This window comes from Nyctibius grandis (genome assembly GCF_013368605.1).
Source record: "Nyctibius grandis isolate bNycGra1 chromosome W unlocalized genomic scaffold, bNycGra1.pri SUPER_W_unloc_1, whole genome shotgun sequence".
In the NCBI taxonomy this organism is placed as follows: domain Eukaryota; kingdom Metazoa; phylum Chordata; class Aves; order Nyctibiiformes; family Nyctibiidae; genus Nyctibius; species Nyctibius grandis.
In genome coordinates, this window is record NW_027167472.1 from 4492971 (window position 1) to 4517270 (window position 24300).

General features: G+C 45.2%; 1 protein-coding gene and 1 long non-coding RNA gene across 2 annotated transcripts in view; both read right to left on the bottom strand.

The window, feature by feature from the left end:
* Window positions 1-319: 319 nt before the first annotated feature.
* Window positions 320-6382, bottom strand: LOC137677129 (uncharacterized). Its single transcript, XR_011050223.1, has 2 exons — window positions 6206-6382; window positions 320-810 (listed from the first exon to the last, which is right to left on the bottom strand). It is a non-coding gene; the product is annotated as an uncharacterized lncRNA (long non-coding RNA).
* An 11810-nt stretch (window positions 6383-18192) lies between these two features.
* The window catches only part of LOC137677109 (sorting nexin-18-like), a 46841-nt gene continuing 40733 nt past the window's right edge, over window positions 18193-24300 (bottom strand). The window contains exon 2 of the mRNA XM_068424299.1: window positions 18193-19704. Within this exon, the coding sequence (XP_068280400.1) occupies window positions 19451-19704 (254 nt within the window). The 3' untranslated portion in view covers window positions 18193-19450. The remainder of the gene's footprint in view (window positions 19705-24300) is intronic.

Sequence of the window (24300 nt, forward strand, 5' to 3'; positions counted from 1 at the left end):
ATTACAAGTGTCCTCTAATTTGTGGTGGTCTATTAAAGAAATCATAGAATCATAGAATCATAGAATCATAGAACAGAATGGTTTGGGTTGGAAGGGACCATAAAGACCATCTAGTTCCAACCCCCCTGCCATGGGCAGGGAGACCTTCCACTAGACCAGGTTGCTCAAAGCCCCATCCAACCTGGCCTTGAACACGGCCAGGGAGGGGGCAGCCACAACTACTCTGGGCTGTTGCCGCTTGTCTGCGGCAAGCTCCGTTCGGTTGCTGGCTGGCCTGAGGCTATCCGCACCCCAGGGCCATTGAGCACTGACACCAATGTGAGGATGCAACAAATGGCGTTTATTTAACTGCGAAACAGCCTTATATAGTCGTCTTGTCCCGTACGAACTCGCACGATACTTGCACATCCTGCTCCTTTCGCCACGCCTACCTTCCGTTACAGCCCGAGATTTTCCGGTCGCCGTACCCTAATCTACCTACATTTCCCCCTCCCCATGCTTCAAGTCATGCGAAGTAAAGCGTATCGCTGATTCTGGAGCCTTGCATCAAAGCGTAAGCGTAGCTGGCGGATACAACATCCCGAGCCCAGGTTCTCCAGTAAGATTCCCCTGCAACTCCTGAGATGCAAAGCAAAAGCAAGCTAATCATGAGCGCATTGTTCAATGCTTTTGTTTCACTCAGCAACGGTCGCCGTTCCTCATCGTCCTTGGCGCCCCGCCGCTTCACCAGACTCTCTGTACTGTCATGACTCCTCTCCTCACGTCTGAAGGTCGAGGCTGGTGCTGTTTCGGCTTCCCCCACAGGTACTCCTGCAAAACATAAAGCTCGGACAGTGTACATATTACTTCGGGTTAGGATTTTTTTTTAAATCAGGGCGTAAACAGCGTGTAGGGACCCACTGTATAACATCATCCCGTTTGATGGCGGCATACCCCCTCCCGTGATGTAGCAGCTCCCAACCTGTTTCCCACTCCGCTGTCCCAGGGAACCGAACCTTGACTGGGGGGCCCACTTCTGGCACCCCTGGACCCCAATGTCGCTCAATTGGGGCACGCTCTTGGTCTCCCCGGGCAAAATGATTTAAAGAATAAAGAGCACGATGTAAAATGTGAGATTGGTAGTTGACAGGAATTACGTCTGGGAATCCTTCCCCCTCCCCAAGAATCTTAATTCTGTGTTTTAGCGTCTGATTAGCGCGCTCTACAATGGCCTGCCCGATAGAATTATACGGAATGCCGTGTTTGAACGTGATACCCCACCGCTGACACCACTGACGTGTGGTATGAGCAATAAAACAGGGGCCATTATCAGTTTTGATCTCGACAGGTAGGCCTAGCCAAGCAATTGCAAGACTCCAATGTAGCTGAATGGAGCGTGCTGTTTGTTTCCGATGCGGGGTGGCCACAATCATCATACTGTAAGTATCCATTGTGACTGCCAGCCATGGTTGAGGTCTGAGCTGAGGACATAGGGTGAAGTCTGATTGCCATATGCCGTTAGGCTTCAGTCCACGGGGGTTGACCCCAGCACTCCATAACGGTGAATGCTGACAGTACGGGCAGGTCGCAACGACCTCTCGAGCCTGCGTGAGAGGGATGCCACAGCATTTTGCAAGCGCTCGTGCTCCGATATGCAGAAAGCCGTGGAGATCTTTGGCTTCAGATAGCGTCCATATCTTATTCGCTGCTTTGTCCGCTGTTGGGGTCCGCGCAAGGAAGGAACTACAGCACACCAATATGGTGCTCTAGTAGCTTCTTTATTTTGGTTAACACACACTTTTATAACCTACATACTCTCTTATGTAACGGTTACACACTAAGCTATTGGCTACAAGTATTGTCCATAATCTGGCTGTGTGCCACCTCTACTGTTCTAATTGGATACTTACTATAAACTTAAGCAAGCCACATCCCTATGCTTTCTTGCTATCTCATGCTGTTACATAACAGTGTACTGGTATGTTCTCTCTATAACTTTCCCACGGTCCAGGCCCCTACAGTCCGCTATCGCGTTGCCTTCCTTAAAGGGGCCTGGATAGCGTTGATGTCCGTTAACGTGGATGATTGAACATGTTTGTTGGCGCTGCTGTAGCGCATCCTCTAGCATACAGGCTATGGCTGAACCAGTGTACCCTGCAGTGGTCATTTTTTGTGCCAATTTCCAAACGAAAATGGAGTCTGTGACGATGTTAATGTGTTGATTGGGTTCCATCTGCACTGCCAATGACACTGCCTTAGCTTCTAGGTGTTGCACGCTTGAATTGCTGTCTGTGTATGTGACCTTCCTCCATTGTTTTTCTGAGACCCATATCACAGCGGCTGTACTAGTACGCGAAGATGCATCGGTGAAATAGGTGGTCCCAGGCTTTGGAGTTGAAAGCACTCAAATCCTGATCGTGGGTTGGCAGGTCTGGAGATGCTGGAGCAAGGGGTGTGACTGGCCAGGGATTATCCTTCCATGATATGTGTGCAGAGCTAGCATAATTTCGTCATCAGTTGCAACTAAGGTATCCCACACCTTTCTTTTGAACGGCACATGAATCTCCTCTGGATCACGTCCAAAGTGTCGAACAGCAGCCGTTCTAACCTTTTGGAGTAGCAACGTGGTGGCTCTAATGTATGTCATGTACGCGGTCGTCATTTGGTTAGAGAAAAGCCACAATAAGACTTGAGGACATCGTCCTAGCTGTTGTGTGAGGGCTCCCGTTGCCCCCTCTGAACCCAACATGACCAGGGCAACAATAGGTTCTTTGGGATCCCATCTGCTGAGGCTTGCCGTGGCCAGAAGCTTCTCAATTTGTCTCAGGCTCTCTTCTCCTGCTTTTGACATTGTTCTTGGTTCCCATAGGTGTTTCCCTTTTAACAGCTCGTAAAATGGCGCCATGACCTCTGGAGGGATCCCGATGATCGGTCGCATCCATTGCAGGGCTCCGACTAACTTCTGCACATCATGCAGGGTGGAAATTTTTGGATTTAACTGGATGTTCATAGGACGCACCGTGTTCCCTGTTATACAGGTGCCCAGGTAGGAAACGTCATCTCCTCTTTGGGTTTTTGCATCTGCGATGAAAAGGCCGACACTCTGGAGTGATGCTTTTACTTCTTCCTCCATTTTTTCCACTTGGGGTGTTTCTGGGGCCGCCAACAGGATGTCGTCCATGTAATGAATAATCACCGCTTCAGGAAAGTGTGCGCGCACCGGCGAGAGCACTTGGGCCACCACATATTGGCAGATGGTTGGTGAGTTCTTCATGCCTTGAGGAAGGACCTTCCATTGATAGCGTGTAGCTGGCTCCTCCAAATTCGTAGTTGGGACAGAGAATGCAAACCTGTGCCGGTCCTTAAGATGTAATGGGATGGAGAAGAAGCAATCTTGAATATCCATTACCACAATTGGCCATCCCCTAGGGATTGCTGAGGAAAGGGGCAGGCCAGGTTGCAGTGCCCCCATGTCACACATCTGTTGGTTCACTGCTCGTAGGTCATGCAAAAGACGAAATTTACCAGACTTCTTTTTTGTAACAAATATGGGTGTGTTCCAAGGGCTAAAGCTCTCCTCAAGGTGGCCTTGCTCTAACTCTCGTTGTATTATTTGCTGCATGGCTATAAGCTTTTCCTTGTTTAATGGCCACTGCTCCACCCAGACAGGATCATTGTTTTTCCATTGCAGCGGTATCGGTGAAACTGCTGGGGCAGTGGCCCTTAGGATAAATTTGTTACCTCTTTTCCTTGATGCTGGAAGCCGGGAGCAACATTGGTGATTTGCATCCCCAGGGCAGCAAGCACATCGCGGCCTATCAGGGACTCCGACAGATCTGTTACATAAAGTTGTGAGATGGCTTGTAGTCTGCGCCCATCAGGTTCATACAGGGTGAATCGAATGAGTTCCTTACTTTTATACGTGGAGGTGGTGCCTCCCACCCCGGCTATGTAGCCGGCGCCTTCCAACTGCCACTGCGGCGGCCATATATGGAAGGATACGACAGAAACATCTGCTCCGGAATCAAGCAACATATTCAAAGCTATAAATCCTGCCTCGGGGTGTTCAATTATTTCCATGCAAACTTGGGTGATCGGTCGTTGTTTAAAATCTAGTGCCAGGGCCACTGATGGCCCCCTATTTGGTCCTGCTTGCCCGGAGGGCTGTATGAAGGGATTCCAGGGGCAAAAACTGGGTTCTGCGGGAAGGCTGGCCCCCGGGTCTGGCCTCCCCGCCTCCCGTTTCCCTGGGTTTTTCTACAATCTCGGGCCATATGTCCTGTTCTTCCACATGCCCAACACGGCCCCGGTGCATTTCTGGTCTCATATCCTCTTTTAGTAGGACAGTGCATCTTTATGTGACCTTTTCCTCCACAGTTGTAACATCTGCCTCTAGGCTGGTTATCACGGGGAAAGGCTGCTGCAACTTGCAACAGTGTCTGGAGAGTTGTGTCAGAAACTCGGGACTGACGTTCCAATACAAACCTAATTATTTGTGCCAAATTGGATCCTTTAGGTAAATGCTGTAATATATCTTTCACAGAATCATTACTCTGTTGCTTTATGCACTCTATCATTACGGCAGTGCGAGCCTCCTCTGGCAAATCAGAGTCCTCTATTGCCCTTTGTAGCTGATCACAAAACACCTCAAATAGCTCCGCATTTGCCTGCTTGATTTTTGTCCAGGGAGGCTCCGATTTTACCACCCTAGCCACTTCCTCATAAGCAATTCTTGAGGCCTCTCTTGTAGCAGTTATTTCTCTAGGCCGCAAGCCTCCTGCCTGCTGTTGTGGTGTTAACATGTTCGCAGCTTTCCCCACAAGCCTGTCATAAGTGGTTCCTGCAAGTGGATGGTCTTCACTGGCGGCTGCAGCGGCAGCTAACTGGTAACACCTTGTCTGCCAGGCCTCCTTCCAGATTACCCATGAGCTTGGGGTCAGTACAGATTGTGCTAACTGTTGTATATCTGTGGGCAACAGGCCCTGAGCATGTACGCTATCTAACAGTATCCACGTGGAGGGATGCTTCAGCCCATGATCTTTTATGGCTTGCAACAGCGACTGCACTATCTTGGGTTCCAAGGGGACCCATTCTGCAACGCCCCCTGCCTGCACGCGGACGGGAAAAACAGCAGGCATGCATTGTAGCTGGATCCCTTCCAAAGCACAGTTTTCTGCAATGATCCTCCAATTAGTCAATGGGATCTTTGGTGCCTCCTCGGTCTCTTTTCTGTCCCCTGCTTTCTCTACTCGCTGCAACACCTGTTTTTGGTGCAGAACCTCCCTCTTTATTTCCTCTAACGCCTCCACGAGTTGGTCGACTACCTCCAGGTGCGGTCGCGTCGGTTGTGGCGGTTCCCCCCCCCCACGCGTCCGCTGTACCGAGGCGGGGCTCCACGCTTGTTGCAAGCGGGTGGTGAGCTCCTCCACCTCCTGCCCCCCCCCCCTTGTTCCGGGATGGCCGGGAGGGGCAGGGTTTCTAAGTTCTGTTGCCTTTTATGGTCAGAAGGTGGGTTGGGGCAAGTCTTAGGCCGCGCCCCTGAGGCTTGCGACCGACCCTCCCCCGCTTCCTCCGGCATCATCTTTATGTATGTCCCGGGGAGCCAGTCCAGCGGGTCGGTAACTACCACTGGTTCCGCGGGGGGGTTACCCGCTGGTGGTGTGTACTGAGAGGGCTGAACCGCGGGGTCCCGATCATGCATCTCACCCCAGGGATACAATGGCGTCGGCTTATTCACCGGCCACGCCTGTACCCCATCCTCCGGGGGGGCCAGGGGCTGAGCATTCATCTCACCCCAGGCATACATTGGAGCCGAGGGCTTGGGACGCTGATCCCCCTCCCCGTGCCCACCCCCTGGCCCGGATTCCTCCCCCTCCTTCTCCCGAGGTAAGGGCTCCGTTTGCGTGTCGCGATCATTCACGTCCCGCGAACGTGTATCCAGCCCTGGTTCCCCATATAAGCACGCCCGAGCCGCATTCCATGCCGCCCGGTCCTCCCGCGCAGCCCGTAGCAGCCGCAAGATAACTCCCCATGTTTTTAATTCTTTGGCAGAACCCGCTGCCATAGCTCGCTCAGCGAGCTGCATCGAGCACCGCTCCCAGGTATTCGGCTGTAAACAATCAGCCGGTCCTGCCACTGCCCCCTCTTTAACGAGACGGTCCACACACTGGGCTACGTCTTTCGATTTCACAGAAATCTTAAATTTCCCGCCCAGTAACGAAATCACCTTTATCAAGGTTTCCATGGTTCGCGAACCCACTCCGACCGCCTGCGGTCCGCCAGCACAGCAATCACGTCGGGGTCACCATTTGTTGCCGCTTGTCTGAGGCAAGCTCCGTTCGGTTGCTGGCTGGCCTGAGGCTATCCGCACCCCAGGGCCATTGAGCACTGACACCAATGTGAGGATGCAACAAATGGCGTTTATTTAACTGCGTAACAGCCTTATATAGTCGTCTTGTCCCGTACGAACTCGCGTGATACTTGCACTTCCTGCTTCTTTCGCCACACCTACCTTTCCGTTACAGCCCGAGATTTTCTGGTCGCCGTACCCTAATCTACCTACACCCTTACTTGATCTTCATGCTGCCTTTCTTTTTCACTGTGCACAGTACAACTGATGCTGCAAAAGAAGGAAAGATTATATAGACAACACCCTCCCTGAAAGACCTTAGTATATCCAGTGCACTGAATCAGGCAGGGAAGTGTTGGAAAGCAGTTATGTGATTGTGTGTCACGATGTGCCTTGATATACTAGCTACATAGGCAACTCTAATTCTTAAACTTCAGTTTAATTTCTAGTTTATAGAAATTAAATTTAGTTTAATTTTAGTTTAATTCTAAACGTTAGTTTAATTTCCTAACTTATTTTTTACTGGTCAAACTTAGCATTCTTATAACACAGTCGTCTGTTGTGTGCAACTTCCTAAATCAATTCCCTCTTCCCTCTCCAAGAAAAAAACAGATAATAGAACATATGGAGCCATAGTGATACCCTTCGCGCTGCATCACAGAGCCTGCATTATGGCATCTCCTCCAGCCCCAAAATCTACAGTTCATTAACAGTTAAAAATTTTCAACAGTTAAAATTTTTCAAAACTTTTGCCCAGAGAAGTTGTGGATGCCCCCTCCCTGGAAGTGTTTAAGGCCAGATTGGACGGGGCTTTAAACAACCAGGTCTATTGGAAAGGTTTCCCTGCCTGTGGCAGGGGGGGTTGGAACTAGATGATCTTTAAGGTCCCTTTCAACCCAAACCATTCTATGATTCTATCAACTTCCATATCAGACCTTTGACCATTGTCCTCGTTTGGCCTAAACCAGACCAATTTTCCTGTCAGTGATTTTTACTTTCCGCTAAGTATCTTCTAAGTAACTCTAATTTCTAAAACTAACTGCATGTTTTGCAGACAGTGTCTGCTTCTAGGACTGATAACGCTCAAAGTTTATAGTTATCACTGAAGCACCGTGTCCTGGTTTCACTGGGGTTTGGTTTCAGTTTGTGGCCAACCATGGTGATCAAGGCCCTCAGCAGCTAAATCTGGGGCAGCTGACCCTGGCTGGCCCACAGGTGTATTCTATATCATTGACATCAAGCTCACTATAAATGTAGAGGGTTTGCTAGAAAGAGATGGGGTTCTTCCTGCTGTTTTTGCTTCTTCCTGTGATTACTGGAGCAACCTGCTAGTAATATCTGTGGATGAGAATACTGTTGTCTGCTTTGTGTTGTCATTTATATTGATTTTCTTAATTTCATTAAATCTGGTTAACTTTATCCCATGAGTCTCCCTCTCTTTTTCCCAATTCCCTTCCTCATTTGGGGAAGGGATATTGGGTGATAGAAAAACTGCTATTGTTTAGCCCCCAGTGCAGGCTAAACGAAGACACACTGGTAGGGATGTTATGTAGAAAGGTTCTTGCTGTACTTAGTCTTAGAGAAACCAAGGTCACGGCTAAATTCCTCACTGCTTACGAGTGAAGAGCCGAAGGGGGGTTGTACCTCCAGGGAGGAGCGGACTGGACAGGTGACCTGTAATTCACCAATGAGGTATTCCATCCCATACACGTCATTCTCAGTATAAAGCGGGGGAATCACAAGGGTCTCACCCCTTTCTGCTACGGCCGGTGTCCGAAGAGGGCTCTGTCCATTTTCCTGCTGTCCCTGATCCCAATCTGTGCATCCCTGAATCCAGTTCCTGTCTGTTGCTGGGCCTAGCCTGGGCCTTCCCAGAGCTTGCCCTGCAGTGCTGGGGGTGACGTGCCTGACATCGGGGGAGCTCGATCTTGGTTTTGTATATATTTGTATATATTTAATTATTTCCATTATTATTAATATACTCTTTTTCATTATTATAGCTCATTAAAACTGTTTTAACTTTCCAACCTGTAAATCTCTCTCCCTTTTCTCTTTCCCTTCCCCTTCCTGGGGGGGGGGGAGGAGGGTTAACAGAGAGCATCTGCCACTGGTTTAATAGCCTCCTGTGGCTCTTCACTTGTAAGCAGCGAGATATTTAGCAGTGACCTTGGTTTCTCTAAGACTAAGTACAGCAAGAGTCTTTCTGCATAACATCCCTACCGGTGCCTCAGTGATAACTACAAACTTCGAGCATTATCAGTCCTGGAAGCAGACACTGTCTGCAAAACATGCAGTTAGTTTCAGAAAGTGCAGTTAATTAGAAGAGACTTAGCTGAAAGTAAAAATCACTGAAAGGAAAATTGGTCTGTTTTAGGCCAAACCAAGACAACAGGGCTTTCTGTCCTCACCTTTTTCTGTTCTTTGTCCCCATATGTTCCTCCCCACCCATCTCCAATCTCCACCTTGCTGTAGTTGCCAGGCCCAACTTCAAACTTGTATTCCAGGCTGCTGCTTCTCTCCTCCTGTGGCCAGGTAGAAAGAGCAGCAATGCCAGGACCTACCGACAGCTGCTTTGCTCAGCTTCTGGTCTGGGAGGTTCAGCACCTTCTGGATGAAGGGAAAAACAATTACAGAGAAATTCTCACTTAGTCGCTGCTGACCAAGGTTAGAACCAAGATTGCTTGCAGCAAGTGGGAGCTACAGAAAATTTATCTGTCAAACTTTAGCCTGCTCCGGCAGGGGGATTGGACTAGATGATCTTTCGAGGTCCCTTCCAATCCCTAACATTCTGTGATTCTGTGATTCTGTGAAACCTTAGTTTAACTTGAAAATATTTGGGCAAACTTTCACAGGCAGTGTAGCAGGCATATCTAAGGATGCAAAAGGTAACAAGTCTGCCAAATTTCAAGTCCTTGTTCCAAAGTATGAAAGAACTAAAGCTTTCTAGCCAAACTGTTTAAAGAATCTAAGAGGAAAAAAACTTTTTTATTTTTATCATCTCCTCCTGAGAAATAGCTGAACAACTTTCGTTTAAGTTTCCCAGAAGAATTCAGACTGGAGCAGACAACCAGCATGGAATATGTTAGCTGGAATAGTGAAGATCTGGCAAAATAAGAAGATACTGCAAACAGGGTCTTGTAATTCACCAGAGATACCCGTGCCTCACCAAATAATGTAGGTATTTTCAGTGTAGGCAGTTCATTAATATTTTCTAAAAACATATCAATTTTATATGGAACATATTCTTCCATTTTGAATTTTTTTCAGATTTTGTTGGTGCTTGTCTTGAATGTTTCATCACCACATAATTTTTCTACTGATCTCTCTAAGCTGGGTCTTAGAACACTTCTAAATGAAGTGTACCATGCCATTGGACCCTGAAAGTGGTAGAGAGAATCTAGAAAACATGCACAAGTCAGAGGCAACTGTCTTCTCTGCAAGTATCAGACAACAAAATGGCTAGGAAACACATGGATCTAATCATTTTAGCAGGTTGTTAATTTCTAAATCTAAAACCTACAATTTAAATAGAAACATTATTCACACTCCACTTGCTGGTCATTCTAAATAGATATATTCCCCTGATGGGTTTATTCCACAGTTTTAATTGGATTCAGCACTTTCACAGAAATCGATACCTCAGTGGATCTTCTTGCAGCTTTCAATTCAACCTCTCTAACCCCCAGCAAGTATACCAGATACTTAACTACTGTCAGTGCAAAAATTGTGATGCATCAAAAAACAAATTACAGGAATGGAATAAAACAAAGGCATTTAACGTTATTCTATAGAGCTAATTTGCTTTCCTCCACATTTATTTATTTAAAAGGATTCTGTTAGATTTCCTTTGATGCTTCCACAGTCCCACACAATATACATTCACTTTACTGTAGAGTACATTTGGGTCTCAGGCCACACCATCCAGTAGTCCATCAGTCATGAGTGGTCAATGTGATACTTGTTCCAAATAAAATTAAAACTGTAGTTCTCACATAGTGCAGTAAGCATTAATGGAGTTTAGGCTCCCTATATCAGTTTAACTCCAACTCTATAATGAGTGAGGAAAAAAGGAAGATGCTAATATGGATGCGGATTTGAACCTTTCCGAACTCTGCAACAGTTCAGATCCAGGATTCCAGTCAAGTTTTTTTGGTACATCAAGTTTAACCAATTAGCACCCCCACTCTCCCCCCATCCCAAAAATTCACAAATGAGAAAGTAAGGTGAAGGCCATGACAGTTTATTTGGGAAAACTGTACCTATCTGATAATATTGTATGTATACATATTGCAGTTTAATTTCCCCCTGGACACATACATGTCATTAATATTAACCTCCTAGAATACTTCAACTGGAACAAGATCAATTTCTGAACAGGTCTTAATACCTCCATGTATAATTAATTTGATTGTAGTCTGATCTAATTACTGCAAAGACATTTAATAAAACAGTATCTGGCTTAAGCAAACACAAGCCATGGAACTCAGCTCAAACCTAGCTCATCACTATCTCATGTAATTAAAAAACAAATGGGAAGCTGGAGTACTGCTGGGAAGAGCTATTATGGGAAGTGGTGAGTTTTGAATGTAGAACGAGACACCATGAGGAAGATAAAGAGCAAGTCAGCCCTATGACTATGGTCCTTATATTATGGTCAACCTTGTTTGCAGCACTCTTTTAATAGCCTGGAAATGGAGAATTTCCTCACTGACTGTCCTTTCTTTTACAAATACTATTTTTTTCCTCTTCGTTATTCTGTAATTTACTTCTTTGGGTACATACTAGCAGCACTGCCGAATGCAACATGCTCAAAATAGCAATCTCCAAGCATCCGGGGATGAACCTTAAACCCAATGTTGGGGCCTGGGTCGTGGAAGAACTATAGAGAGGACATACGAGTACACTGTTGTGTACGTGCTGAGGCAGCATGAGACAGCAAGAAAGTATAAGGATGTGGCTTTGCTTAGGCTCATAGCAAGTATCCAATCGGAACAGCAGAAGAGGCGCGTGGACAGAGCGTGCACAGTGCTTGCAGCCTGTAGAGGGGTTTTTGGAGGAGAATGGTCATGTAATGAGCCAGAAGTATGAGAGTATGGAGTGAGGGCCTAGCTGCGTGACAAGATTCATGTAGCTAGTGTCAACAAGCCGACCTTGGAGAGATGAGGAAAAACAGCAGTTGAGCAAACAAGAATTGAGGGAGTAGCCGCTGGGAGCCGAACATGGAGGAGAAGAAACGAGAACTGACGGAGCCAATTAAGAAAGGACCAGTGACAGAGCAGTGACCAATCAACACATCAAAGAAGAGTATGTTTAATAATATTAACGAATAGCAATGCACATGCTTACAGCCAGGGAAAGTAAAAAATGTATAAAAGGGACAGCTTATGCTTAATAAAGCGTCTTCACTTTGATTCACATTGGATTGTGTGGAGGCATGTTCCTTCTCCTCAGATGGTGACCCCGATGAGACGCTGATTGACGGCAAGTTCGGGGAATAGCCCAGAAGGAGGTACACCGGCTGGAGTATGGCTCAGCGGGACTGAAGACCGGGGCGAGCCGGAGGACGACTCGCAAGAAAAGAATAGTACATTGCAATGGGACACTTAGTGAGGTGAGCAGCCGGGGAAAAGGAGATGGGCCAAAATATTTCTAAAGAAGAAAGTGCACTAGTAAGGCTTCTCCTACATATCCTCTCTAAGAGAGGGGTAAAATACGATGAGCATTTGCTCCGGAGACTATTGATGTAAATAATTGGTGTAAATAATTGTACATAATGGTGTAAAAAGAATAATTTGCCAGCCACGGCGCAGACTGCTTTCAAAGTTAGTATGTGGCAAAGCGCTGGAACTTCTCTGTTTGAGGCTGCCTCAAGGAGGGACAAGATAGCCACTGTGTCATTTGACGACGTGGAGATTAGTTATAGACTCACTGGAGCAATTGAAGGCAGACAGAGAGGCAAAGGCGGCGGCTGAGGCGGCTACAGCTCCTTTCACAGTGACTTTGCCCTCCGCACCGCCAGAGCTCCCCCCCCACCTTCACCCTCCGCGCCGCCAGAGCTCCCCCCCCACCGTGCCGTCAGAGCTCCCCCCTTCACCCTCTGCGCCGCCAGAGCCCCCCCCACCGCCCAGGGAACAGCAGCAGAACATTGATCCTTCTACCGTCCCGTTACCCGAATCTGAGACTGAGCCACCCTTAATAGACCTTTCTGAAGAGGTGGAAGCGGGACACAATTGCTGCAGAGCCCGAGGGTCGGGAAAGTCAGGCAGTAGCGTGGAGGAGTTATTCACGCTGCAGCCAGTCCAGGTTACTGTGTCTGGCCCGGACCCGGCCAGGTTCTGGAGAAAATTAAGAGAGCACGCACTTGCAGACGGTGATTTCGGGGCTGCGGCTGCTATGGGTGGCGGGCTATTGGCTTGCTCGGTATATCAAGGGGACGGGAGCAGCCCACCCGAATGGGAGCCATTCAATTGGGGAGTGATTTGCCTTAGACAAACAAATACAAAACGGGGCTGCTAAAGAAGCGTTGTTGTTACAGTTAGTGAAGGACAACGCAAACGAGGACTGCAGGAAAGTTATTGCAGGGATGGCAAATCGTAACCCCACCTTAACCGAACTCATGGATGCTTGCGGGAAAGTAGGAACCACCACATTTCAGATGGAGCATTTAGCAAAAACTTTTGCGGCGGCAGTTAAGGTACTTCATCGTTGTTATACATGCGGGCAAGAAGGTCACTTTAAGAAAAACTGCCTTAAGAAGTCGAAGCTGAGTGGGAGAGATGAGATAACTCTGTTTTGATGTGTCATTGCTGTGGGAAGCTGGGGCATCTTGTGAAGCAGTGCAGCTCTAAGTATAATGCTCAAGGTCAGCTGATAACAACCAGCTGCAGAGTGAAGGGAAACTGGAGAAAGAACATGGGGAGGAACCGTGTGCTGACACAAATGAATCTTCCTAACCAGTTCCAGGCCTAAGCAGTCAACTCACAGCCCAAACTGCAGGGAGCGCCGGACTGGATGTTACCACAGCAACTGCAATCACAACAGAGAATAGCAGAGTGCATAAGGTACCAATGAATGACGTGGGACCCACTGGAAATGGGTTAAGTGCACTATTACTCGGACGTCCTAGCGTAACCTTGCAAGGTCTATTTGTTTTACCAGGAGTTATTGATGCAGACTATACATTTTGGTTATTGATCTGAAAGATTGTTTGTTCACTATCCCTTTACATGAAATTGACAAATACTAATTTGCTTTTTCGATACCTAGTAGGAACAACATGGTGCCTTGTCAACGATATCAGTGGACGGTATTACTGCAAGGCATGAAAAACAATCCCACAATATGTCAATGGTATGCAACAGAAAAAGGTACATCGTGTGGATTTAGAGACACCAGTAAGTTTATATGTAGCCATTGCCAACTATCATCCCATGGGGTTACGGGGCCAGTGGAAGGAGCCCTGGCAGGATCCGCTACACGTTATAGAGTGGCTGTTTTTATCCGTTCAATCACAAAAAAAAAAAAAAAATAAAAAAGCAAGCGCGCTGGGTATGAATGCAATTATATACTACTGTAAGACAAGGACCCAAGGAGCTCTTTTTATCCTTTGTTGAGAGGCTACAAGAAGCAGTTGAAAAGCAAGTTTTTGATGTTGGTTTACGAGATACTCTAGTTACGCAATTAGCTAGGGATAATGCTAATGCTGATTGTCAAAAGATCATTGAAGCTTTACCTGGAAAACCAGATTTGAATGCTATGATAAAGATTTGTGCAAAAGTGGGTACTGTGGAACATAAGGCTCAAGTTATGGCTGCGGCCGTACTTGGGGCTTACGTCGTCACAACTGCAGTCTCTATTCCAATTGTTAGCAGGGGACACAAATTTAACAGCACCACGACAGACTACTGCAGAGGTACAGCAACTGATTACAGAAATAGAAAGCAGGCTACATTCCAAATTTATACATCATATTGATTTGAATCAGGAAATACAAATTATCACTTTGTTTGATAGGCAAATTCCGTATGCAATAATTCGTCAATGGAATTCAGAATGGTCAGATTTGTTACATGTATTGGAATTGGTTGTTTCTACCTTCAAGAACAAAGAAAACTGTCCCCATGATTGCAGAGCTATTGGCACAGATTATCATCAAAGGACGGATGCGATGTCGGGAGCTTGTGGCCAGAGATCCCTGCATCACTAACCGTTCCTATTGCAGCTCAATATTTTGAGTGGTGTATGGCCAATAGCTTTGCTTTGCAAACAGCCATGGAGAATTTCTCAGGACAGGTTGTTTACCACTTGCCCTCCCATACTGTTATAAAATTGAGTGCGGAACTTCCAATTGCCACGGGAGTGTGGTGCGCAGACACTCCTGTGGATGGAATTACCATTTTTACGGATGGATCTGGAAAAACAGGCAAGGTGGGCCTTGTCTCGTATTCCGACGGCAAGTGGGAATCTATGGTAGCACAACAAAAGGGTTCACCTCAGGTGGTAGAATTACGAGCTGTATTAGAAGTATTTCAGAATTTTCCCATTCCCTTTAATTTGGTTACTGATTCAGCATATGTAGCTGGCATTGTATAGCAATTGGATAGATCTATTATAGAGCATATATGTAATCAGTGTGTTTTTGAATTGCTGCGAGCTCTGTGGCAAGAAATTCAAATCCGAACTGCATTGTTTTATGTTTTATATGTAAGAAATCATACTAATTTGCCTGGGTTTATTGCAGAAGGCAATGCTCGAGTAGACTCTTTGGTTTCTGACCCCACAAATTCTACTACAATGACTGTACAGGTGCCGGACATTAAACAGCAGGCACGTATGTCACATGAGTTTTTTCATCAAGGACATTGGGCACTGCGACGACGATTTCATTTGTCACACAGTGATGCTCGGAATATCGTGGCTATGTGTCCTGATGTCAGCAACTGCCGCAACCTACGCAGATACAAGGAACCAATCCTCGAGGACTGCAGGCCTTGGACATTTGGCAAACAGATGTAACTCACATTGCTGAATTTGGCAGGTGAAAATATGTTCATGTAACAATTGACACTTTTTCTTCTTTGATTATAGCTACAGCGCAAACAGGCGAATCCAGCAAACACGTTCAACGACACATGCGTTCTGCTATTGCGGTCCTGGGCATTCCACAGACGATTAAAACGGACAATGGCCCAGGCTATGTGGCACGTGCCACACAGGACTTTTTCCAACTGTGGGGTATAACACATGTAACGGGCGTCCCACATTCACCAACGTGACAAGCTATTGTGGAGTGCATGAATCAAACTCTGAAACACCTTTTACAAAAACAAAAAGGGGGAGAGCCAGGGCTATCTCCTCCTGACAGGTTGTGTAAAGCGCTTTATGTACTAAACTTTTTATGCTTGCCACAGGACTACTCTGTACCCCCAGCAGTAAAACATGGTGCAGGGTTAAAGGGAGATATGGAGGCTTTTCAGAAAGAACAGGAACAAGCCAAAGTGATGGTAAAAAATGGGGTGACTGGTGTGTGGGAAGGTCCAATGAAATTAATAACGTTGGGTCGAGGGTATGCATGTGTCGTTACAGATACAGGAGCCAAATGGGTACCAGCTAAGTGGGTGAAGCTGTGGCTACAAAAACAACCCGAACTACAGGAGCCAACTCAGGATCTGCCTCGGAACACTGACCTCTCGAGAGATCCAGTGCCCTGACTGCGGGAAGTGTGAAAAAAGGTTTGCGTGGGAGGTATAGAAAAGGGAGCAAAAGGCGCAGTCATGATGAAGCCAGGGGTTGTTTTTTCTGTGTTAAGCCTGCTTTGGATCCTGGACCTGACAAAAGGTCATCAACCGATAGTCCTTCCACCTACACCATGGAAGGGGAGTCACAACGTTTGGGTGACTCTGATGTGGAGCTTGAACCAGACGCAGTTTTGTGCCTCCTTAGCTCAGCCTGAGCAACCCTTTCATACATTTCTAGTGGGGGTCCCCTTAAAGGGATCTGAAAGTAAGGAGATAGTGGCAGGGTCGAATGTGCTGAAACAGAGCCTCTGTGAGAATGCAATGAAATGTGGCGAACATTGGGATTTATGGGACGATAGCTTGCCTGTCAGTCCCTTAGAGCCCCAAGAACTTGACATCCTAGGAACTTTAGAGGCAGAATCCTGTGTGTTTTTCAATTACACAGAGGGATCAAACATTTATCAGAACAACATAAAGAGATTACAAAATGTCACACCCAGTAATCCATTGTGGCAAAATGAATCTATCTGGTGTGCAAACGTAGGGCCCAGTCGAACAGAGCCAGCACCGGATTTGGCCATGCCTAGAAAATTACCAGAGGGTTTATTCCTAATTTGTGGAGATAGGGCTTGGCCAGGGCTGCCCAGTAAGAAACTGGGAGGTCCGTGTACCATAGGTAAATTAAGTTACTAATGCCTACACGAAAGGTCATGTTAAACCACACTAACCTACACAAGATTAAAAGAAGTGTCACTACCTTGGGGAAAGAATGTAAAGATGAGGTAGAACTATGGTCTAGGACCAAAGTAGTTCTTTCTTCTATTTTTGCACCGGGTGTGGCTGCTGCACAAGGACTAACACAATTGCGAAATTTAGCTTGCTGGGTTGCAAAAAGAGCTGATCAAACTTCTAGAATTTTAGGAACATTAGCCAATGATGTAGATAGTATCTGACATGCTACCTTACAAAATAGACCTGCTATAGACTTTTTATTATTAGTGCATGGTCATGGATGTCAGGATTTTGATGGGATGTGTTGCATGGATCTGAACGATCATTCCAGGTCAATTCATAAGCAGATCAAAGAGCTCATGGATACCACACAGAAAATACGGGAACAGCATGGGTTCCTGGATGGCTGGTCGGATTGATTAAAATGCTATTGATGGGATTGTTCGTGATTTGTATTATCATGCTTGTATTACTGTGTTTATTCTCCTGCTTGCAAAGGGCCCTGCAGCGGATGATAAACACGGCCTTTCTGGCTCAAGAAAAGAAAGGGGGAATTGTAGAGGGGTTTTTGGAGGAGAATGGTCATGTAATGAGCCAGAAGTATGAGAGTATGGAGTGAGGGCCTAGCTGCGTGACAAGATTCATGTAGCTAGTGTCAACAAGCCGACCTTGGAGAGATGAGGAAAAACAGCAGCTGAGCAAACAAGAATTGAGGGAGTAGCCGCTGGGAGCCGAACACGGAGGAGAAGAAACAAGAACCGATGGAGCCAATTAAGGAAGGACCAGTGGCAGAGCAGTGACCAATCAACACATCAAAGAAGAGTATGTTTCGTAATATTAACCAATAGCAATGCACATGCTTACAGCCAGGGAAAGTACAAAATGTATAAAAGGGACAGCTTATGCTTAATAAACGTCTTCACTTTGATTCACATTGGATTGTGTGGAGGCGTGTTCCTTCTCCTCAGCAGCCAATAGCTTAAGGCGTGATCGCAAGATAAGGAAGTATGTATGCTATAAAAGAGCTGTGTTAACTGCAATAAAGTGGCTATCAGAGCATCACATTGGTGTGCTGTAGTCCGTTCCTCGCATGGACCCCAACAACCCAAAATTTCATTCTTACATTTATTCCTCTAAAACAGAGCTGTGGGGTTAAGCTACAAGAAACTCACATGATTGAGCAAAAAAACCTGTACATTTCTGCTGCATAGGTGAGGAATGGTTTGTACTTAAATGTAACTATTGCTTAACTTCCTTTTCCAGGCTTTCATTTGTTTAAGCTATCTTTGATTAATTTAATTAAAACAAAAAAAAAGTAAACATTTTCCTTCCTTTAGAAGGTTTTGTTATTTTTGTTTAGGAGAAAAAAGGTAGGTTAAATAAAAACCCTCTTTCATACTGACCTATAAGAAGGAAACCAATAGGTTATAAACACAGACTTCAGACTTAATTCAAGGGAAATAAGTCAGAAAACTCTTTAAAAGATAGTGTTTACATATATATAAATGCACTCTGCTTGTCAAAAATATTTATACAAAAATTAAGACAATTGTTAATTCTTGAGTGTTATAAACATAAAAATGCAACCTGTTTTCCAAGTCAGTTTAGCCAAGACTTATTTCAGATCATTCATATTACTGAACAACCCTGAAAATTTGCAAGTTAGTAAACTAATGAATCACAGTGGAGTCTCAACCTCGACAACTGGCAATATAGATGCAAGTCTGAAGATAAACTAAATCAGCAATGAACAATGAGCAGATCATTTCAAACATAAAAAATGTTCTAGTTACACAACTTGCATTCATATCCTCTTGACAAACATCATTTTTATTAGTCTAGCTCTTTAAATTTACACTCACAGTAATGCTTTATACTTAAAAAAACACCCTCACTGTAATGTTCATTTTGGAAAGGGGATTTAGTGGTGCATTTTTGTATATGTGCTTAACATCCTAGTACATGTAACAAGTAGTCTCCATTTTCAGGGCAAGTGTGAATAGATTTAAGTTCTCCTTTTTGAGACAACATTTGTCATAAGATAGTACTTGCTGTGCAAACTGGATGGCAGCTGATTTTTTTCCAGTCAATGTGAGGTTTCATAATTGGTTTCTGTTATAGACATTAACCCTTCATTCATTCAATCATAAAAATGTGACTTACTAGAAAAGGAAAAATAGTCTAAAGGCACAGAATCACATGGCTGCTCTACTAGGAGTCTGTAAACAGAGAATCATTTGAATTCAGGAAATCCAAATCTAGGAAAGTAAAAAGGCATCTGAAGCAGGCTTTTATCTAGCCAACTTCCTTAAAGATCCAAAAGGTTTTGAGGTCTACAAAGTATGCACTAAAATGCCATATTTCAAAAAGCAATAAGGCAAATAGTATACTCATTATTTAAAAAAAGTTACAATGGTAGTGTAGGCATACACAGTATAACTTAGTTACAATGCATGGTACTGTTTCTACTACATAGCCCTATAACTGTTTCCTTTCTACATAAAGAGAGATTAAACCAGGATTCCAGGTGAACACAAAACCATCCTTGTACCACCATCTACCACTGGCAACAGTTCTTCAGCAGCAGCAATGTTTGCTCTGCTGCTTGAGTCACATTCATACTGAGGAAAGTCCACAAATCAAAGTTCAAAGATTAAACACTGTCATACTTGTGAAGAGCTGCTTCTAGCTTTTGTGTCACTTTTTGAAAAAAGAGTATTTGCTGTTGCAAGAAATGCTGCATCTGTGATTTAAAGTCCCTCACACGAATTCTGTGGAAATGATTAATTTCTGCTAGGGTCGCAAAAGAAATAATGTTACAGCGTTCTTGAATGCCCTCAGCTTTTTGGAGCTCCATCTTCCCCTCTTCCACATGTCGCTTACTCTCCTTTACTTTGGTAAGAGCTCCTGTGTAAAGAACAAAACAAAATAGTTGAACTGTGAGGACAATGTAGACTCAACTACTGTACTTTAACAAGTGATTTAATAACAAGGATTCATAGAAGGCTCATTCTAAATGTATTTATATGTGTGCACATATATATATGAATGAAAAGGAATAAAATAAAAGCTTTTTCAGATCAAAAATCACAGAACAGTGAACCTTGTTCAAAAAAAACAATGTTTTTAAGGCTCTAGCTTACAAAAGTTAGTAAAACATGCCTATTTCACAATCTTAAAAATCAGATGGTGTCCTTCAGAGAATATCTGATAAATATACCAGTAGTGGAAAAAAATGAAAGCACTAGAAAACTATTGAGATCAATTTAAGCCTACATAAACACCAGAAAAATAGCCTCATTCAGAAATCAGACTTTGTGAAACGTCAAAAGGAGATCTGAATACACAAAATCTTGCCAATACACCATTCTGCTTTTACACTACAGATATCCAAAAATTAATTATTGAGTACTAGAGAATCTAAAAGTTTATTCAAATTTGTAGACATCCAGGTAGAGCTAACACAATCTTGTAAGAGCTAGAAGAAACACAGAGCAAAAGAATTGACAGTCTTCCTCCTCCAAATAGCTAATTAAAGCACACACATCCTACAAAAACAAAATATCACCCAAACCAGACTCACTCAAAGAAGACTCATATAGTGACACAGAATACCAAGATGCATCTTAGACATTTATGTTCATGTTTCAATTTCCCATAAGAGCAACTTCTTTGCCTTAAATATTATATACATATTTTATTCATATAACTAAACCCAGTCAGACCAATAAAGCTTTTATCTTCTCACAAAACATTAGTGATATGGCATTTTTCACAACCTTTATGATCACACTTAAGTTACTTGTTCCTTCAACTATTTGTAATGTCTTAACTAACTCTCTCCTTTCATATTACACTTCTTTCCATATGTGGAGGGTTGACCCTGGCTGGATGCCAGGTGCCCACCAAAGCCGCTCTATCACTCCCCCTCCTCAGCTGGACAGGGGAGAGAAAATATAATGAAAGGCTCATGGGTCAAAATAAGGACAGGGGGATCACTCACTAATTACAATCAGGGGCAAAACAGACTCAACTCCAGAAAATTAATTTAATTTATTGCCAATCAAAATCAGAGTGGGGTAATAAGAAATAAAAACAAATCTAAAAACATCTTCCCCCCACCCCTCCCTCTACCCGAGTTCAATTTCGCTCCCAATTTTCTCTACCTCCTCCCCCCGAGCGGCGCAGGGGGACGGGGAAGGGGGGTTGTGGTCAGTTCATCACACGTTGCTGCTACTTCCTCCTCACACTTCCCCTGCTCCAGCGTGGAGACCCTCCCACGGGACACAGTCCTCCATGAACTTCTCCAACGTGAGTCCTTCCCCAGGCCACAGTTCTTCACAAACTGCTCCAGTATGGGCACTTTCCATGTGTCCTTTCCACGGGCTGCAGTCCATCAGGAACAGACTGCTCCAGTGTGGGTCCCCCACAGGGTCACAAGTCCTGCCAGAAAACCTGCTCCAGCATGAGCTCCTCTCTTCACAAGGTCACAGGTCCTGCCAGGAGCCTATTCCAGCAAAGGGTCTCCACCGGGTCACATCCTCCTTCGGGTGCATCCACCTGCTCTGGCATGGGCTCCTCCACAGGCTGCAGGTAGATATCAGCTCCACCGTGGACCTCCATGGGCTGCAGGGGGACAGCCTGCCTCACCATAGTCTTCACCACGGGCTGCAGGGGAATCTCTGCTCTGGCACCTGGAGCACCTCCTCCCCCTCCTTCTTCACTGACCTTGGTGTCTGCGGAGTTGTTTCTCTCACATATTTTCACTCCTCTCTCCACTGCTGTTGTTGCTCAGCAGTTTTTCCCCCCCTTCTTAAATATGTTATCACAGAGGCGCTACCACTGTGGCTGATGGGCTCGGCCTTGGCCAGTGGTGGGTCCGTCTTGGAGCCAGCTGGCATTGGCTCTGTCAGACATAGGGGAAGCTTCTAGCAGCTTCTCACAGAAGCCACCCCTACAGTACCCCCCCCCGCTACCAAAACCTTGCCATGCAAACCCAATACACCATACAAATGAATACAGTTCACTGACAGGACTCCCTATACATTGCCTTGAAGAAATGCTTTTCTGTACTCCCTACAATGACACTAGACAGCAAGCTAACAGAGAAACCTCTCTGCCTATATCTTTCAGGAGGACAACCTCCACTCTATCTGCTGGGGAAGCAAGTTTGTCTTCTTATCAGCCTGAATCCACACAAGTAGTAAACACCATTAAACAGTAAAAATGCAGTTCATCAGCGTTAATATTATCTTCCATACTTTCCTTACTGTGCCTTTTTAATACGCCATTTTGAATACGCCTTCCCCCAGCACCCTGACACATCTCTGCAATTCAGATTTGGAACATTGTGCGCGACAGTGTCTGGGTTTGCTCTACAGGCAGCAAGTTGGGAGGGAACCAGGCAGCACGGCCGCTGCTCACATCATTTCATTCTTGCTTCTCACGTTCCCCTGCCTGCTGCGGCTCATCCCCTGCCCATCTCCAACCCCTCACCAGGCAGTCAGGTAGAATGGAGGGTCAAGGTATGCTCTTACTACAGGCAAGTTAAAATACCAGATGATTTGGCAGACTTGGGGAAAAAGAGTTTGTTGCATTTTTTAAATGAAATGGGGGTTGTGCCTTGCATTATAAATAAAATCTGGAATTCCTAAATTCAGAGAAGCATGTGTGATTTTTCTCCATTGGAAAATATTTCCTCTGTTATCAGTACTTCTCTACTCTTAAAATCATATTTTTCTCCTTAATTTGCATTTAGGCTACGCTCTACATGGCATCTCCTGTCTGCAGCCCTGGTATGAACTGAGTCGCAAGCATAAGAAATTCCCCTCCAGTGTGACATACTTGCAGAAAGACCATATAGAAGATTTTCCTTTTCTTTTTTAAACTGTGGCAGGGAAGTTATTAACAAGGTAAGCGTAGACTGAAGACTGCATGGCCGAGGACACTGGTATTTGAGTGGCAGAGGCCACACTCTGAACCCAGTGTGCGGAAGAGCTGCCCGGAGGCCAAGAGCAGCGACTCTCCCTGGGGGCTGCGAGGTGGGCAGGGCCTGGCTCTACACCTTCCCAGTCCCCATGGCCCACCAGCGTGGTGGCTAAAAGCTTGGCACCGGCTGCTACAGCCGATTGACCTCATCATCTCCAGCCTGGCCCAAAAAAACACCACCAAAAAACCTTTTCCACACAGAGTGGTGCCAGCAGCAGGACTATGCCAGAAGTCCTTGTATTTTCTCCTTCAAGGAGAGAGGAATCTGTGAGGTAGGGCACAATCTGAAAAATATTTAATCCTCTCTTCTGCAAAAAGGATGCTTCTTTCAACAAACAAACCCAAGCTTAGCAAAAATTTTCTCTGCGTTCTGTTGGCATAGCAGGAATCCATGCAAGGCTGTGAAAAACTGAAATTTGGGACTTAATGGAAGCCAGATGGAGCTGGTTAAATAAACACGACAACTCTTCAGTTGTGATGTGGCTTTAGATGCTATTTCTAGAATGACCAAACTGGAAGAAAAATACTGAAATTTACAGCATCAGCAGCTGAAAGCATAACTAAGTTCTGGAGCATGTATAATCTTCAAATGATTTTACATCAATAAAAAAACATACATTACTAAACACTAAACCCCTCCAGACTGGACATATTATGCATTATGCATTTTATGCCACTAAAAAAAATTATAATTAGGGAAAGGAATCCAAGGGGAAAACTTGCAGCCATTAATACTGCTCTCTTAATGCATATAGATTCATACTGGTCCTATACTGGAATTTCCTTTAAAACCTAGGCAGACTACAACTGGATGTCAGCAATGTATGACAAGAGCTTAGGACAAAGAACCTTCCCAAAACACATATTAAAAAAAACGTTGTGCTTTATTTTAAAAAGCAAATGACAATTTGTTCTAAAATGTCATTTTTAATTTGTTCAGTATCTACTGAAGTTTGCAAGACTTAGCTTAGTAAATCTTAGAAAAAAGTGTTTTTAGTTTGCATAGCTTTGCAAACAGCATTGCTAACAAAAAAATACCACGTTTCATCTCAAATTTTCTCAAAACACTTCTCCATAGCCTACAGCCCTTTTATTTGAATCTACATGAGCAAAACTCTGAGCCAGAGCAGACATTCATTGATGTCAAGGGTGCAATGATCCACGCAGGTTTCTAATGGCAAAAGCGGGGAGGAGGACAGGGTGAGGAAAGAGGGAAGAAGAGAGCAGCCCCTTATGTGCATTCCTGCTTGAAAATAATGGTTTTGCTCAGAGATGCCTGAGTGGAGGGCAGGGCCTGTGGTAACCCCTAATGCCTCCCAGACCGCAAGTCCTAACCGGTCTCACCCCAGGCCGTACACCATGAACATATCCCCCCACCCCATCCTCACTAATCTAGCCATTGCCCTCAGCACCTAATCCAGCACCTTCCATCTCCTGCTGCCACCCTTGCAGGCTGTTGTGGCAGAGCAAGCCCCCTCTGGCCTAAGTACACCTGCAGAAGCATCTCCTGGTTTC